Source organism: Acanthochromis polyacanthus, chromosome 19 (genome assembly GCF_021347895.1).
Source record: "Acanthochromis polyacanthus isolate Apoly-LR-REF ecotype Palm Island chromosome 19, KAUST_Apoly_ChrSc, whole genome shotgun sequence".
NCBI lineage: Eukaryota > Metazoa > Chordata > Actinopteri > Pomacentridae > Acanthochromis > Acanthochromis polyacanthus.
In genome coordinates this window covers 19077037-19096109 of record NC_067131.1, presented here as the reverse complement: position 1 = coordinate 19096109, position 19073 = coordinate 19077037, and the positions used below count along the sequence as shown (strand labels likewise).

The window sequence follows — 19073 nt, the reverse complement described above, 5'->3', positions numbered from 1 at the left end:
TTGTGAGTTTCAAGTGATTTCAGTGAGAATTGTGGGTTTTTCCTTCTTTAACTGAGGGGTACCAACAATTTTGTCCACGTGTGGAGGAGGACTTTCTGATACCTAAAAACAAACATGGCTGTCTAATAAACATAGAGTCAGAAAAATGGGACAGGAAAATTTTCATCACCTAATGATGAAACTTGTTATATAATTAAATAAAGACATACAGCATATAGCAGCAATTTCAACATTTGCTTAGTTGCATTCACTGTACCTCAGAGTAAATTTGAAATTACCTCTGATGGTAACACCATCACCGATCAAGATTCATTTAGTAGCTGTTCTGGACCTTTTGATTATATTAAATGATCCTCATCAGTAGACTAAGTTTGCTCAGTTGCCATTGGATTTATTTTGAGAGCCTCAACTGACTGTCTACACTGACACATGTTCAAAGTCCATTCAAAAGCCTAAAACGCCTAGAGATAAAAATGTACATGAAATTTCAGAGACAATAGAGCAGACAAGGCAGAGAAATCCAAAAGCATAAGTATCAAACCACTGCACCAACACAAAATGTCTGTGTGCATATGTGTGTGAGTTTAAGACGTGCTTTGTCGTCTTGTCACTCTTTATCAGTAATTGTTGGTGGCAGCCTTTCGATGAAAAGAAGGAGCAGTGAATGACAAGAGAGCAGTGACAACGGAGAGAAAATAAACAGATTGTGACACGGAGATATCTGCCACAGTGGCTTTACTTTTTCAGTGAATTATCTAAATGTTTTTGTTTTTATAGATAAGTCATATGAATGCCAGAGAGTAGTTTTGGACAGACATCAGTTTGAGAACATCCACAGTAAGATGGGTGGGAGAAGCATAAAAGAAAAGTAAGAAGATACTGTAATGGACGCGATAATGGGCTCATGGGTTGAAGATGAGGGGCATTACTGATCTGTTGCCATGTGTGTGTTTATGAGTGTGACAGACAGAGGTGAACTGCTGTCTTCAGGAAAAGGTCAGAGACGAAACACTCATCAACAGCTAATCTAGTGACTTTTTATCCAGCAGTGTGTGCTTTTTTCCAAGCTCGATGTGTAAATAGTGGTGCAAAGTGAAAACCAAACCAATGATCTGAAAACTGACCTTTCCTGATATTCATGTTAAGGATCAAAAATGTAGTGAAAGTTAGAGTGCAGAACAAAAATAAGTACAACCACTTTGAAATATTACATAAAAGTGAAATGATTCAAAACCATGACTGAACAGTTGCATTACTTCTCAGTTGGGCAGTAGGATATTTGCTCTCATGTACAATCACCTTCATTTTTAATGGTAGATTCAGTTCTCCTCAGCATGGAGGAGACCGATGCTGCACAATTTTATGAAGAAATACTCAACTATTCTCTTTTTAGCAGCTCTTTGCTAGAGGGGTTGTGTTGCTTTCTCTTTAAAGTATCTCACAGGTGTTGTGTTGGATTCTGGGCAGACGTTCTAGGTCCTAGGTTCTTACTTTTTCCTTCTTTAGAAACTGTCATGCGATTTTGTGCTTTCGATTGTTATTATGTTGGAATACTCCGTCTCTGCCTGACTCCTGGAGCCATCTCGTCAGCCAGCATTTTAGTATATCTACTGATGTTCAAGGTACCATCTGTAAATGTCACCTCCCCAGCGTCTGTTGCACTCATGCAGCCCCATATCATCGCAATCCCACCTCTGTTATTCACTGTCAGGGGTATTTATTCACTGCTGTAGTCCTAACCAGGTTCATGTGAAACCGACTGGACCTTATCTGAGACAAATCCCTCTTGTTCTCATCAGACCAAAGAATGTGCTCCCAACATTCATCAGGCTTCTATTATTAAAGCAAAGCCTAATCATGCAGTTTTGTGCTGAAGAGAAAACAAAGATATTTTTCTTGGATGGCCTCCATAGAGGTTGACAGTTTTTTGAGGTCCATCTGACGATACAAACTTCCACCGAAATTCTGCTTTCATTGATTTCCGCTTCACCAAATCTGAAGCACTTGCTCATCAGTTTTTCAGATTGTGCAAATAGTGCACTAACTGTGGCCTCATCTGAGGAGGACGACCTGGCTCTGATTTGTGATACTATAGCTCGTTCTATACCTCTGATTACTACTGCAAGTGTGTTTCTACTGTTTTTAGTTGGTTACAGATCTTCCTGTATACTTTTTTGTCTTTATGAAGTCTAGCAATCAAGTTTCTTATTCTTCTGGTAATTCTTATCAGTGTGGAGGCATGATGCAGACAAGCAGATAGACATGGCTCCTAGGTCCAAAACTGAGGGAGCTTTTGTGTTCATAGCTCATTTTCTAACTACGTTTATACAGTAAGGCTGAATAAAAATCCCAGGTGTACTCCATTTTATTCACATATGTATTTATGTATTCACTTTGTTGCATTGAGTTTCCATCTTCGAGCCTGCATTTTAAATGTAGTCTTTCTTTAGTGTTTTTATTCTACTGCTCATATGAGGTGAGATAGGTATTACAACACTGAATCATTTAACATTAAGTGACATTGTGTTTAAGTGTACTCACGTCTGTAGTATACTGTAAATACTTAGGGATTATTTAGATATTGGGTTCAAAAAGTGTATAAAAAAGATGGGTAATACACTGAAACATAGCATTGCTATCTTTAGACATTGTGAGAACTCACTCACTAATGAAACCTCAAGGGTATATTTAAGTACAAAGATATTTTATCATAGCAGCTACTGCATTTTTTTGCTGCTCTCAAGCAAGTGAGACAGCTTTAAAACCTATAAGATTGCTGTAAAAGCGAGCCTTAAAAGTCTTGGATAGGAAACAATGAAGTATCGTCGCTGTGAAATAAACACAAAATGTTATATGTCTATACTAAATGAATAGTCTGGGGATTGAACAGAGACATTTATTGACATTCTTTGGTATTGTGTGTGTTCTGTGGGATGGGAGTGCAGCTGTGGACTTGTTAAGCTGTCTATGCACAGTATGTTTGATCATATCTTATTTGTATCTAACACCTTGGACATGTATTTGCATTTTTTTACTATTGTGCCAACCTGTCCAGGGACTGCATATGGAAATTAGCTTGTAGCTAAATCTGGTAAATGTCTCTTTTGTCATATGTGATTAATGTATTTGTGCATAATCCCCGACTAATACAGTTGCAACAAATATTTGTTGTAATTTTAAATTCGTCTGAAGTTCAGACATAAACTGATGGCTTATTTGCCAAAGTGTATCTGCATACAATTACAGGATCAATAATTTGTGTGTTAATGCAGTAAGAAGACATGATAACATACAGGAAATACACACACTACACTGTTCTTCCTAAATGTATTATCTTATTTAGAACATTTCACATTCCAGAGTCGATTTCTCTGTTTGGACAGTTTTTGTTAATATTTGTTGTAGCTAATCATTGTGAGTGCTAATCTGACTGATCTGAGTGGAGTAATTGATTGTTACAGGACATTAGCAAAGTCTCATCTCAATCCAGCTGTAATGTGATGAGAAAGCATGGAGGAACTGATGATCCCACAGATCTGAGGCATCATACTGTTACATAATATGTTATAGACTTAATAAAGAGCCATGGGAAAAGTCGAAGGTTACTTATGAAATATACAATACTGAAATGCATATTCCATCAGCTTTTTGAAAAGGTTGAGATCAGTACAAAGTAAATCTCAGAGTGAACACTGCCTGAGGAATTTGACTAAGAGCAGCAGTGGAAGTTGGTCTGCGGAGCTTTGACTTGGCCTGTGTATGGATGTTTTTGAAAGTAATTTGGTCCAGTTGGCAGTGTGAGAAAACACTGAATTTGGGTAAGTTCTTGTAATCACTTGACCATTTGCTGATCAGCCACAACATTCAAATCATCTGCCTCATATACTGGAGGCTCTCCTCGTGGCACCTAAACAGCTCTGACCTGCTGGAGCTCAGATACAGGACCTCTGGAACAGTGAATCCTTTGGGTCCTATGGGTGGTGGGTTTAGTCTTCTGTGGATCGGGCTTGTTCTGGTACATCCCATCATGCTCTATCACATTGGGATCTGGGGAGTTTGGAGGTCATGTCAACACTTCTGCTCTTGGTCATGTCCCTGGAGCTGTTCCTGAGCAGTATTGGAAGGTTCAGGAGGGTGTTAAAATAACATCCACAGGAATTCTTGGATCCAAGTTTTCCCTGCAGAACACTGCAGTAAGAGGGTTGATGTTATTCACTCCCTGTCCCCTGTCTGATGATTTAATGTTGTGCTGATTGATGTAAATTCCTGTACATGACACACAACAGGAAGTCCTTCCTACCAGCTGCAATCAGGATTTTCAGTTCACATTAATATGTTTTAACTTTTATAATTTTCTAACTTAAATACTATGTATATGATCATACTGATGACTATTAGTGTTGGTGTTCTGTCAGGTTTGTGGGTTGTCTGCGTGTAAACATGCTACTGTAACAAAGTAACTTCCTGTGGCTCCTGGGGCGGCTGTGGCTTAGGTGGTAGAGCGGTTTGATTCCCGCTCTGACCTAGTCGTGTGCTGTTGTGTCCTTGGGCAAGACATTTTACCCGCCTTGCCTCCAGTGCTGCTCTCACACTGGTGTATGAATGCGTGTGAATGTTGGTGGTGGTCGGAGGGGCCGTAGGCGCGGATTGGCAGCCACGCTTCCATCAGTCTGCCCCAGGGCAGCTGTGGCTACAAATGTAGCTTACCACCATCAGAGTGAGAATGTGTGAGTGAATGAATAATGGGTCCATTGTGAAGCGCTTTGAGTGCCCAGAAAAGCGCTATATAAATCTAATCCATTATTGTTATTATCATTATTATTAAAGGATCAATAAAGTATCATTATATTCTATTCAAGTATAGATCCAATACTGCAAACAACAGGACACTGATCAGTAGTGGTTTTTAAAGTTTGCAACTGTTGCCTACTGATAAGACGAGGTGTTTAATTTTAGAGATAAGCAGAACCCTTTTTGCTGGATTGTATGTTGCTGGAGCATGCTTTGTCAAACAGTTGGCTTGCTCTTTGTTCCTACCTGAAAACTACATTTTGATTTGTATGCTGTAAGTGCAACCACTATGTCCATACCCAGGAACAAAATCAGAAGTGAGTGAATATATTTAACTATTAAAAGGACAGGAGATCTATCTGATGGTTTAGGTTGATATATGATGGCCAAAGACAAGAATGTAAAGCAGCTTTTTAAACTTTTGTGGTGTAAATGTGCTGTTATAAGTTAGCTGCAGTTATGGTAATTGTGGCTTAAGACTACACTTACTGAAGCCACTGTGACTCAACTAGATGATTGGGGATGGACTTCTTGTTGATATGTGATGCTAACATTGCACCAACACATCAAGAGCAGGACGACTAGTAACTGGCAGTACTGATTCTGTCTCATTAGTAAATCTGCACCTTTTTGTCCCTCGTCATGATTGATTTTATGTGCAAACACGGTGGACTATTTCTGTCAATCTACCCCCCGCCTGCCCTGCGAGAATTAACCTCTCAACCAGCCACACGGCCACCTTCACTCTTTCAAAAGCATCCACGGAAACTCTCATGAAGCTCAGCCAACGCTCCACAAACACTACATAGCCCGGAGACAGGTGCAGTTTTTGTTGCAGATTAAAAGTCGAAATCAGCAAGTTGTTTGAGCGGCGAGCCAAGAGAAGAGTGCGTGGAGGCCCGAGGCATCGAACGGCAATGAGTCAGAGAGAGAGAAGATGAGGAGCAGGGAGAGATTGTAAGAGAGGAAGACAAACAGTGTGATTTAAAGAGGAGGGAGAGGAGAAAGAGACAGATTTAGGGCTGAGTTTAGGTGAGGAGGGGGCAGGGAGAGAAAGAATGAGAAGACTGAAAGGGAAAAGAATTAAAAACTGATTGTAGAATCACTTTAGTTACACAGACAAAAATTCATATGATTTATGGTGGGTTATTCCTTTACCGCTGTTTTGCGAGTCAAACGCAAGGTCACGAATTTTAACAAACTGTCACATGTACCGTTAATCCACGTGACAGTCGTGGGTGTTGACAAATGGGATTAAATCGGACATCAAAACAGTTTCATGCCAACAACATCGTCCCTGCTGGGGCCATTTTCTGGCATCTGTGACACTGTTACTCGCACACATCATCACACCTACAGATAGTTACCAGAGAAGTGGCCAAAGGGAGCCACTTTTCTGTTTGGCAGGTTGAGTGTGAACAAGTCGCCGTTGGCTGTCACTGTCAGGTCAGTCTTGTCTGTGTTTTGTGTACCTGCGCATTTACATATATATGTGTGTTTGCGTATGGTACTGGGAGGTAAACACATGCGCTTCACTGGCAAAACAGAGGCACTAGTGTTTGAATTATTGATCAAGGCAGTGAATAGCATCAATAGCGTAAGCTCAGCAAATGCACAGGGAGCGGAAATATGTTTATTCAGAGTGATGCATACGTCTGCATGTGTGTGTACATGGAGAAATGTGTCATCAGCATTAGGCAGGAGGTGCAGTTATCCAGTAGTGCGTTTCTTCAGCTGCGCGCGCGCGCACACACACACACACACACACACACACACACACACACACACACACACACACACACACACACACACGTGTATCGATGCATTTCTTGCAATCAAGCATATCAAGAGCTGCGTCCAAAAGTGCCCATATTGCACGTATACATCATGCAGCAAAAATGCCTCCGGTCAAATACAGCTGCCTGCAATTTATTCTTGCCGACGCACTGAACAAAATACATGAACATACATGGTGGAGATGAGTCGCTGAAATGCTTCCTCAGCACAGAAAAACACAGAAAATACATCAGATCAAGCCAAGTCACCATAATTTACAAAGGACATTAAAAACAAGTGACACTGAAGTTTAATGGTCCAAATTTATCAGACACTTTCAAATATTAAAGTTCATCTATCTAAAAAATTACAGATTTTGCAAGTGAAGTGTCAAATGTGCAGATAACATGAAGTTAAGAGAGATCAAATATCAAAGTGGTGGTGCAGTCATGATTCAGCTCTGCATCAGGGTAACACACTGTTACTCAAACTGATTAATATCTATTAAAATCCAATAAACAAAAAGTACTAAGAGTACATAAAGGATATTGCATGTTACCCAGCGGTAATGTCCTGTTTACTAACTGCTGTATCATATGGTAACTAAGAGAGGTCCCACTGGAGTTGGTGGGGCAACAGTGGTTCATTAGTGGCCATTATGGAGGGGAGTATCAATCTGACATACAGGATATAGACTGTGAGTATAGCGCTGCCATTTTGCCATGCACTTTCCTGCAGCATTCTTGTCCCCTTCCACTAGTGATAGCATATTTAAAATCCACTTCAATTGGAGAAACAGCAACCTCAAAGCAGAAATCTGCACAGTGGAAATGGCAAATTTTGTTTTTTGTTATTTTACTTTTATTAATTTTGTGTTAATAAATGTACATCATACCTTCGTATACAAGATATTAAGGCTAACATCTGTTTTTACATGTGATAGTTATACATTTCACTGACTTATTATACAATTAAAATGGTCTGTAACCATACAAATGCCATCTATATATAAACAGCCATTGTGTAACTGATGTACATTCAACTGAGATTAGATAACAATGAAGTTTAATAACAAAACAGAACACAATGAACAATCCCCTTTCCCCGCCTTCCCCAGCCGTCAGTCAAACAAATGCACTATGAAACAGTATTAGTTAATTGATCAGTTTCATTTATATTCTCTGATTGTCAATTCCTAATTTGTGTTAAAAATGGTTCCCAGATTTCAGTAAAAGTGTCTAACCTGCTGTATATTTTATATATTAATTGCTCATATGAGGCTGTTTCTGTTAATGTATTCAGCCATTCAGAGTAGTTTGGGTTATCTTTTCCCGTCCAGTGTTTCAATATAACTCTTTTAGCAGTGGTAAGTGCTACTTTTAGCCACTTGGCTTTATTCTCATTTATTCTATTGTTCCCTTTCATACTATTCAAGAGACATAAGGCAGGAGTAAGACTGATAATCATTCCAAGACTGTCTATGATTTTTTTCTGTAACTCTCTGCCAGTAGACGTTTAATATGGGGCAATAAAGAAACATGTGGAGAAGATCTCCTTTATTTGTTTTGCAGCGCCTACTTAACAGTAAAAATTTTGAGGCAATAGGAGATTGGATTGGTAGTTCTATCCCTCTGAGAACTGCCTTAGACAGAAATGGCAAATTTTTAATGAATATCTCAATCATGCAATGAGACCTGCAATTTTTATTTATTTTTTTGTGAATTAGGCATTTAAGTGACTGATCACCTCATTGTGTGTAAATTTTTCATCAAAACAATTCCTCTGTCAATATTTTTGCAATGACGCCATCACATCCTGGGCTTAGCACCACCCAAAATGGATGATTGTTTTAAAGAAATACAAAACAGCCAGAATGTTTTTTCCCTTCATAGGAGAATAATAACGAAGTGCAGTCAGACCATTATCCAGTGTTGATACAGACATAGGTCTGATTATGCAAAACAAATGGGGTTACTACAAAATGTGACACTGTGGCTGGAAATCGGGGGTTCCCTTTTGTTTAAGGGCTGCAAGAATTCACCTAGTTTTCCTCCTGACAGTGTGGTTCTTATGCAAGAGCAAGTGAAATTTGTTCTGGAATCAATGAACAGAACTGAAATTAAACCTTAATGATTCCTTGGGAATCTGACTTTTTAAGAGTGAAGAACTATTCAAAAAAATATGCCTGTTCATAACAGTCTGAGTGCAGCACGACTGAGTGATTTAAGTGAATTGTTGCAGGAGGAGTGAACTGCAAACATACAGCTGTGGGAGGTTGCCAACATTTAGCTGCAATCATTCAGCAGCATCGATATTTGACATTAACGAAATGCATAAGCTAGCATTTAATGCTATATCATGCAGTGTGCCTTTTGTGTGTGTGCACACCGCTATAATAAACAAGAAATGCATTCAGAGAGCGCAGTACTCCGGTAAGGCTGCTCAGTCGCTGTATCATTTCCAAGGGCTGAAATCTTGAAAAAAATTGTGGCAGAAATGACGGCACTATAGAATGCGGCCATTTAATATAGATGTACCCACAAACAATATGACCTTGCACTGAGCATATAGGAGTGTGTTATACACACATATTGAATCGCGTGACCTAAATATGTAGCGGGGAGCGGGAATTGATGAGACTCGAAAACACCCCCACAATTTAATCAATTGTTCCTTGCAGTGGTGTAGTGGTCCCTGGAGAAGTGGGTATACTCTTAATTTTCACCTTTTTTTTTAATTAGTCCAGAAAAACGCCTCTGTTTTAGAAACAGTGACATAGAAGACTACTCTATTCAATTTATTCAGTCATTTCTACTTGCCCACTATTATAAAATTATCATGACTTGATTAGGAGCAGTTTGTAGTTATTACTGGTCACACAAGCAAACTGGATTAATGTAACATGTATTTATCATGAGGCAAACATGGTGTTTCAGTTACTTTTGAACATTTATTTAAATAAAATACTTCAAATATGAAGTTGACAGTGCATCCTTGTTCATATTTCATCATGAATAAAACCTCAATATTGTTTTAAGTCGAATCTTAAACTACCTGTCCACATTCTTGTGTTTTTACTTACTTTAAAATCAACTACCAGCCTAGAGGTTTTTCCCACATTATCCCAATCTAGCTAGCTTCAGACTTACATTAGAATAACGTTAGCCTTTCAAAACGTTAGTCAGACTCGGCCCGACACTCAGTTTAACCCGTTGCGCCTCAGTTGCGCTTCAGTGTCCCACCCGCGGTACACTTTGAGATCTGCATAAGCAATTTGCTAAATGCCTGAAACTGCAAACGCGATTATACAAACACTATACGCCGATGGAAAGCTTAGATTCTCATGAATCCGCCGGTATAAACCACTTTCAGATGTGATTACCACAGCGGTAATATGAACACATTTGTCCGACAAACAACGAATATCCATCCATCCGTTCTCTATACACGGCTTCAGCGTACACAGCGCGACTCACATTTCCGGGTTCATTATTACACACAGATGAAAATATTCCACAAAAAACGGCCATAATCCAACCTTGGACATCCAGACGAAACAAGCCAGTAAACTATTTTGTCCAAAACATGTCTTGAAGACGGTATATGATCCACGAATAGGTCGTTTTCGAGGAAATGCACCTCGCGATGCGCATCCAATATTCCCTGTATTTCTCGTCATATTTTTATTTACAAATAGAATATTAGCGATTTTTTTTGTACTGAAAATGGCTGGAATTGACTGCAGCTTTAACCACTGGCGACAAAATATCCTCTCCTTGAAATGTGCAGTCATGTTGCCAGTAGTTTAAAACAATGATTCATTTCGAAACCACCTTAAAACTTATCTGAGAATTATATCGTTCATGAAAGTAGGTTCGCTCGATACGTGCCACTCACTTGAAAGGTGTTTATTCTGACTTTCTCGCATTTCCGCGCATCTTTCAAGCAGACCTGTCAATCAACTGGAGTGCCACAGAGGTGTTAGCAAAATTTTCCTCTGTATGACCTGCCCTACTCTGCCTGTGATTGGCTCATCCCTAAAGTTAACCAATCGAATCAGTGAAGGTAGCATGTACCAGCCAATTACAGGCAGACGAGGGTTGTTCATGGCTTCATCATCCTTAAGGAAAAGAGGGCTACCTGGCACACAGATATTACTGAATGATGCGCACCAGGGAGCATTAGAAGTGGGTATACGCAATGCTAACTGAAAAATAAGTGGGTATACGCCATATACTGCCGTATACCCTGGACTACACCAGTGGTTCCTTGTATCATTTCTGACGGATAAGTCCCAGTAAGTCAACAGCAGTTGATTTGTAGTAGGATCACAATCATGTGATCATCAGCAGGCAGCTGATGTAGTTTTCACTTGTAGTTACAGTGAAGCTGTGCCGCTATCTCGCAATGATACAGAAATCTTTAACAAATCCATGGATCCAGACTATAACCCGCATCACTGTCAAAATCTAATAATTTGATCCTTGTGTCATTTTTGACCTTCCCCGAAAATTTCCTCCAAATCCGTTAGTCAATTTTTTTAAAGTAATATTGCTAACAAACAGAGAGGTACGCCAATCATCTCACACCTTCTTGGCAGAGTAAAAATTGAAGAGAAAAGCTAGCGTGCACACACACACGCACACACGCACACACACACACACACACACACACGGTTTCAAAAAGAGGACAGCTAAGGATACACTCACTGAACAAGTGGTATGTTTGTGCGTGAGTAGAGCAGTGTTAATCCTAACTGAGCCAGACATCACTAAACTACCAAATGGGAACTCAACCTTTATTAGTCGCTTGCTTTGACATAACCACTGCAGTGATAAAATAGATGATAGGACAGCTGAAAGTTCCTAAACATAGCTTCCAAAACATCTGCACATTGGGTGATACGTACGTTGTCACAGAGTTTGAGTTTAAAAAGTGTTAGTCAGTGAGCTATTGTGAACCTGTATTCTCCTGATAATAAGGGCCTGCTGAGGGCGTCAGAATATGCGAACTCCTTCTACAACCAAATTCACACTCAACATTGCACATCCTTGGGTCCCCAGCAATATTATCCGCCAAGTGTGAAGTAGGTTGGATGAACTATTGTTGATCAATGTGAAGAACAGACACACAAACGATAGAGCTGCAGCTATTAATTGATTAGCTGTCTACTTTTAAAAGTCAAAATTCTCTAATTGCAGCTTTTTAAATGTGTTTTTTCTGGTTTCTGTCCTCCTCTATGACAGTAAACTGAAAATCTTTGCGTTGTGGACCAAACAAGACATTTTTGGATGTGATGTTGACCTTTGGGAAACACGGTCTGACGTTTCCCCCATTTTATGACATTTTATAGACCAAACAAACAGTTAGTAGAATAACCAACAATGAAAATAATCATTAGTTGCAGCCCTAATAGACAGACAGTCTTCCATTTATAACTGCGATGTTCATGTGTGTCTATTAAGGAGGATTGTTTCTCCCAGCAGATTCTTTGAGAATTCTTTAGAAAAACAAAGCCTTTTCTGCTCACTCCAGCTGCACAACCATTTTCACACATAGTGAACAAGGCTTCCCCTGGGACGAGGGGATGTCCTGTGAATGAACTGCCTGCATGTGTGTGTGTGTGTGTGTGTGTGTGTGTGTGTGTGTGTTCTTGTACTTGCTACATTGTGAGGACCATTTTCTGCATTTAACTATCAAAGTGAGGACATTTTTACAAAGTGAGGACATTTTGGCCGGTCCTCACTTTGAAACAGCCATGTTTGAGGGTGAAGACTTGTTTTTAGAGAACAGGTATGAATTGAGGTTTGGTTAGGGTTAGGGTAAGGATTAGGGTTAGGCAATCAGTTGTGATAGTTAAGATTAGGGTAAGGCTCTAGGAAATGCATTACGCCTATGGATGTCCTCACTAAGATAGAAGTACAAACATGTGTGTGTGTGTGTGTGTGTGTGTGTGTGTGTGTGTGTGTGTGTGTGTGTGTGTGTGTGTGTGTGTGTGTGTGTGTGTGTGTGTGTATTTGTGGGTGTGTGTTTCTGTGTTCATGCCTTGCTTCCAGCTGCAGGGGAAAGTCCTCTCAGGAGACCAACAACACACAACTGTCAGGATAACAGATGATGTCTGTTATCTCACTGCTGACCAGCTAATGTATTTGGAATCAGCAGCAACTCCAACGTCAAAGATAAACAAATCCCTTTTCAGTTGCTTTTAAGTTGAAGGGTGATATGAATAACGGTTTATGTGGCCAGTTTGATTTCCTGCATTTTGTGCTGGAGATCAGATAAAGGAAACAGGGTTCAGTTTTTTTGTTTTTCTGACATTCATTCTTGTATTTTGTGGTTTCTGTAGAACAAAATAATTACCTTATTAAACCCAAAACTTCTATTTGGTTTGATTTTCCAGTCCAGATTTCTGTTTTGAGATCATTTCACTGTGTTTTCACTCTTAGATTTTTCTTGAGGCCATTTAAGGCTCAGGGAGTGTATGGGTGAGAACAGGGGACATTTGTATTTCATGATTTGCCCGAAGCAACAGCAGGGACATAAAATGTTTCACCAACTACTGAGATGTTTTTTTAATCACATTACACTCTGCCTCATTTATTTGGTCAATTATTAACACATCTTAACATCCAAAATTAAATGGAGCGATACAATTTAATCTGTAAGACATCATGAAAAAAATCTGAATTCAGTGATTGGTACATTTTAATTTAAGCTGGTTTTTGAGATCAAATTACATGTTGAGCACCGATTTACAGCTCCTGTTTGTATTTGTGTGTGTGTGTGTGTTTCCAGGACTCTTACAGACCTGCTGAAGCAGCAGGGGGGTGAGGTGAGCTCAGTGGAAAGTGCTACGGCCTGTTCGCCCAGCGGAGGAAGAGCCAATGGCGTCTCAGCCAGGATGCTACGTAGCAGGAGTGGTGAGTGGAGAGAGTGTGAACACACACACACACATACTGTGTTTTCCTATCCTTGTGGGGCTCTACCATTGACTCCCATTCATATCTAACCCCTATCCCCTTACCCTAACCGTAACCTTAACCCAGACCAAAACAATGCCTAACCCTAAAGAAACATTTTTGTACTTTTACTTTTTTCAGTAACAACAACATGGCCAAGAAAAACTGTTTCTCCATATGGGGACCCAAATGAGGTCCCCACAAATGACATTTTTTTTTGGTTTTCCTATGGTTGTGAGGACATTAGGTCCCCACAACCCCTATAATTACCCGTCCACACACACACACACACACACACACACACACACACACACACACACACACACACACACACACACACACAGAGTATCCACTTGTACAGGTAATGCAGTAGAAAACTATGTACTGGTGTAGAGACATTTTGAGTGAATTATGTTTTTCTTTGTGTGTCAAGCCCATATAAATCGCATTCACATATCAATTATGTTTTGTATAAAAACATAAAATCCAGCTCCTCAAACAACTTCCACACAGCAGATTACCTTCAGCACGTTTTGCATCTGTTTGTTTCAGTGTGTATTTGCATAATGGAGAATATTATATGCAGGGTCACACATGTAATGAATTAACTCCATCTAATTGTGCATCTACAATGTTACACAGTGAGACAATCAATGAATGTATTCTTACAGTACAGATATACACTCAACAAAAATATAAATGCAACACTTTTGTTTTTGCTCCCATTTTTTATGAGATGAACTCAAAGATCTAAAACTTTTTCCACATACACAATATCACCATTTCTCTCAAATATTGTTCACAAATCTGTCTAAATCTGTGATAGTGAGCACTTCTCCTTTGCTGAGATAATCCATCCCACGTCACAGGTGTGTCATATCAAGATGCTGATTAGACACCATGATTAGTGCACAGGTGTGCCTTAGGCTGCCCACAATAAAAGGCCACTCTGAAAGGTGTAGTTTTATCACACAGCACAATGCCACAGATGTGGCAAGATTTGAGGGAGCGTGCAATTGGCATGCTGACAGCAGGAATGTCAACCAGAGCTGTTGCTCGTGTATTGAATGTTCATTTCTCTACCGTAAGCCATCTCCAAATGTTAGGATCTTGCCCCAGCTTCTGCCCTTTTGTCCTTTCTCACTTTTTCTCCCTTTTCCTTCCTCTCCCCATTGCTACCCTTCTGTGTGTGTTTTAGCTTGTGTGTCTCTGTCTCCCTCTGTCTGTTGTCTTCCCCTTCTGTCTCTCTCTCCCGGTCGTTCGCCCCATGTCTGCTGCACCCTGTCAATTGATTACTCTCAGCTGCTGCAATAAGCTCAATTCAATCCACCTGGGCTGTGTCCGAAATCGCATACTAACGTACTACATACTACATTCTCAATGAGTATATACTGTATACTACGTACTATAAGTATGATTAGAATGCCGACCGTTCACACTGTAGTATACTACTCCATTTCCCATAATACATTTCAAACCTCCGACGACAAAAACCGGAAGTACGGCTATCAAATATCTCGGCTGAATGCCGGCTTCAGGTCGATTTTACGCTAACAAACAGTCACATAATTAATGTGGCAATTTCAAGCCGGCACTCCTCATGCAGTTATTAGCCAGATTATGTGAATCGTTTCAATTGTAGCTGCAGGCTACTGGAGGTAGCTGCTACTTGTTCTGTATGCAAAGCGAGCTCCTGCAACTAGCTGCTAGCATTCAGTAGCACGTTGTGAGGCGTCTGACAAATTTAAAACGTTGGTCAGAAAACGCCTATTTCTCAAATCTGTGGGGTGATTAGGATGACTACTTAATCACATAAAATAAAATAAAAATCGCCGCGGTCCGGCCACATGTCCCGTGGAGGCTTGCATTTTGGTGGATAGCTCGCAAAGCATTATGGGGCGGTTGAGTATGACTAGTGTGGTCACCGCGCATACTTAAAAATTTTCCGGATATAGTATACATCCGGGTATTTCTCGCATACTCAATCTTTTCATACTATCTAATGTGAACGCACTACATACTTATTTTGACGTCACACTTAGTATGAGTAGTACGTTAGTATGCCATTTCGGACACAGCCCTGGTCCCCTCCCCTGTTATTTAAGCTCTGTCATTTCCTTCCCCGCTTCCCCTGCTCTGGATAACATCAGTTTTGGACTTCTTCACTTTTCACCCCTTTTGTGGATTACCCTTTTGGACTCTGTTGTGTGTTTGGACTTTAGTTTGCTTTAGCCTTCAGTTGTTCCCTTGTATGTAAGTAACTTTTGTAGCCTCATTGTTTGCCACAGTTTAGTTTAGTTTTTTGCCATTTCAGTCCCATCTTCAGTTTGTTACAGTCTTTGATTAAATAAACCTTTTATTTATTATCATGCCCGGCTGCCTGTCAACTATGTCTGCACCTGGGTTCACCACACCCCCTCGTCGTAACACCAAAGGCGTTTCAGAGAATTTGCCAGTACATCCAACCAGCCTCACAACCGCAGACCACGTGTAACCACACCAGCCCAGGATGTCCACATCCAGCATGTTCACCTCCAAGATGGTCTGAGACCAGCCACAAGGACAGCTGCTGAAACAATCGGTTTGCATAACCAAAGAATTTCTGCACAAACTGTCAGAAACCGTCTCAGGGAAGCTCATCTGCATGCTTGTCATCCTCATCGGGGTCTCGACCTGACTCCAGTTCATCGTCGTAACCGACTTGAGTGGGCAAATGCTCACATTGGATGGCATCTGGCACGTTGGAGAGGTGTTTTCTTTACGGATGAATCCCGGTTTACACTGTTCAGGGCAGATGGCAGACAGCGTGTGTGGCGTCGTGTGGGTGAGCGGTTTTCTGATGTCAATGTTGTGGATGGAGTGGCCCATGGTGTCAGTGGGGTTATGGTATGGGCAGGCATCTGCTATGGACAAAGAACACAGGTGCATTTTATTGATGGCATTTTGAATGCACAGAGATACCGTGACAAGATCCTGAGGCCCATTGTTGTGCCATACAGCCGAGAACATCACCTCATGTTGCAGCAGGATAATGCACGGCCCCATGTTGCAAGGATCTGAACACAATTCTTGGAAGCTGAAAACGTCCCAGTTCTTGCATGGCCAGCATACTCACCGGACATGTCAGCCACTGAGCATGTTTGGGATGCTCTGGATCGGCGTATATGACAGCGTGTACCAGTTCCCGCCAATATCCAGCAACTTCACACAGGGCCCCCCAACCCACCCCACCCCCCCACCCCCAATCATGGTGTCTAATAATCAGCATCTTGATATGGCATACCTGTGAGGTGGGATGAATTATCTCAGCAAAGGAGAAGTGCTCACTATCACAGATTTAGACAGATTTGTGAAAAATATTTGAGAGAAATGGTGATATTGTGTATGTGGAAAAAGTTTTAGATCTTTAAGCTCATCTCATAAAAAATGGCAGCAAAAACGAAAGTGTTGCGTTTATATTTTTGTTGAGTGTACATCCACTGCTAACCCATTTATCCATTACAAAGACACAGGACTGCAGTTCTTTCCAACTCATTCTGCTCTAAAACGCACTGATGTCTATGACAGGGTTTATATGTAAATACAGTCAATTCCTGAGTGGTAGAAATTCTAGTATAAATTTCTAACAAGTTTTGTGACAATAAGGTCAAAAGAATTAACTTGAAGTGCATAAAGGTAGGACAGGATTGTTGTTTGAAGGCTACTTAGTTATCCCTCTTTGATGTAGTATTTCTATAATTTCTTGCATCAGAAAGGGTTTTACATACAGTGATATTACAAAATATTTCTGAGTATCATGTAATATTATCACACTATTTTTGAGTTCTTTTGTTCAGACAAATAAATATTGGATAGATGTTGATTACCTTGCTTGACAGTTTCGGCGAGCACTCTCGCCTTCATCAGAACCATCTCACTGACATGCTGGCCGGCAGATTTTTGACATATTTAGAAGTATAGAAGCAGCAGCAGCACCAGCCAGACTGGTTATTCTGGTAATGTTATTCTCTTGTCGTTGAATAAACCCCTAAAAACTATCAAAGGAACATATTTAAAAATTTATCTCATTAAAATAACCTTCCAACCCTAAATCCAGGGATGTGATTTTTCCGCGAATTCGCGGAATTCCGCTTTTTTCAGGGATGGGAATTTACCGCGGATCCGCGGATTTCCTCAGATTTCATTTGTTTGAAGGCCGATTTCACAAGTTTTAACACTTTATTGTCCCTGATACTCCCGCGCGATGGTAACGACGTTAACGATAGCTTGTTAACGACGATTGTAAACGGCCCAGCGATTGGAAGTCGCTGCGCCCCCCCTTCCGCTAGAATCAGAACTTGCCGATCCCATCCCTGTAAATCCTAAAGACGTCTTTTAGATGTACCTCTACATGGTTGCATTCTTTAGAATATGCAGATCTTTGAAGTCCCCGTCTCATCAAGAACCTCATTCACTGCAGCTCAACCACACCGGCTCACCTATGACTCTGCTCAAACACTGTAAAACTGCTTTATATTGGAGTAATTCAGCCACACATCTTTGAACCAGACACTGAATAAGGATAATAAGAATGATGCAGGGAAGCCCATTTATGCAAGTTGACACAACTGGTTTCTTTCATTCGGAAATTAGAATTCATGTTTAGGTGATACATCAATGTGCAGCAGTTTCAAAGTGGAAACACTCAGTCATGCCATGTCTGCTTGATGATAATTCTTCCAGCATATAAAAATACAGTATAGACATGTTACCAGCTTGATTTTCATTGGAGAGTAGAGGCTACAGAAGTGGCTATTTATCACTGCAAAACAAGTTACAAGAGCTACCCAGCAGAACAAAGGCAAGCAAAGTTACGTTAAGTTTTCTTACACCACGTAGAGCATTACAAACAACCTGTATCTGTCTTTCCCTTTTTACTTGTCAGTTGTTTCACACTTGTACTGTACAAAGTACCACCCACACATTTACATACATACACACATACATATTAAACAAAGACAAAAAGACAGACAAAAGACCCTGTTTCCTCACGTCTCTTTGATAAACAAAGTCAGCCAGCATTCTTCTAGTCTGTCGCTCTTATTTCTCCCACAGGCCGACGTCTCTCTTCACCTCTCACCCACACACGCCATTTCACTGATGATCTTCTGTCTTTTTCTACTCTTTCATGTCTTCTTCAAGGTCACATCCACATAGAGCTGAAGGTGTCTTATTTGTTATTGCTGCTTATTCATGTTTCCTCATTTCAACAGGCGGTTCAATCAAGTGATCTCAGGTCAGCCACACAGTTCTACTTCTTTAACCTTTAGATTACTGCACTACGACCCATGTTGATTATTTTTGGTTGTCTTTTGTCAGTAGGTAGATGTTGATGAAATTTAAAGCAAGCGTGACAGAATTTAAAATAGCACAAGCATTAGTTGCAGGTGTTTTTGAACTAGATTTCCCAAAGATCCAAACGGTGTTTTCAGTGGGATGTTGACACTTAGTTGGCTATAGACATCTGGGCCTCCAAAACAATCTGAGGTCACCTTTCATGAAAGCAAA

The 19073-nt window shown here is 40.4% G+C and overlaps 1 protein-coding gene across 1 annotated transcript in view; it reads left to right on the top strand.

Annotated features, from left to right (window-relative positions):
* The window catches only part of shisa8b (shisa family member 8b), a 75151-nt gene that overhangs the window by 14773 nt on the left and 41305 nt on the right, over nt 1–19073 (top strand). The window contains exon 3 of the mRNA XM_022199015.2: nt 13363–13487. Coding sequence (XP_022054707.1) covers nt 13363–13487 — 125 coding nt within the window. The remainder of the gene's footprint in view (nt 1–13362; nt 13488–19073) is intronic.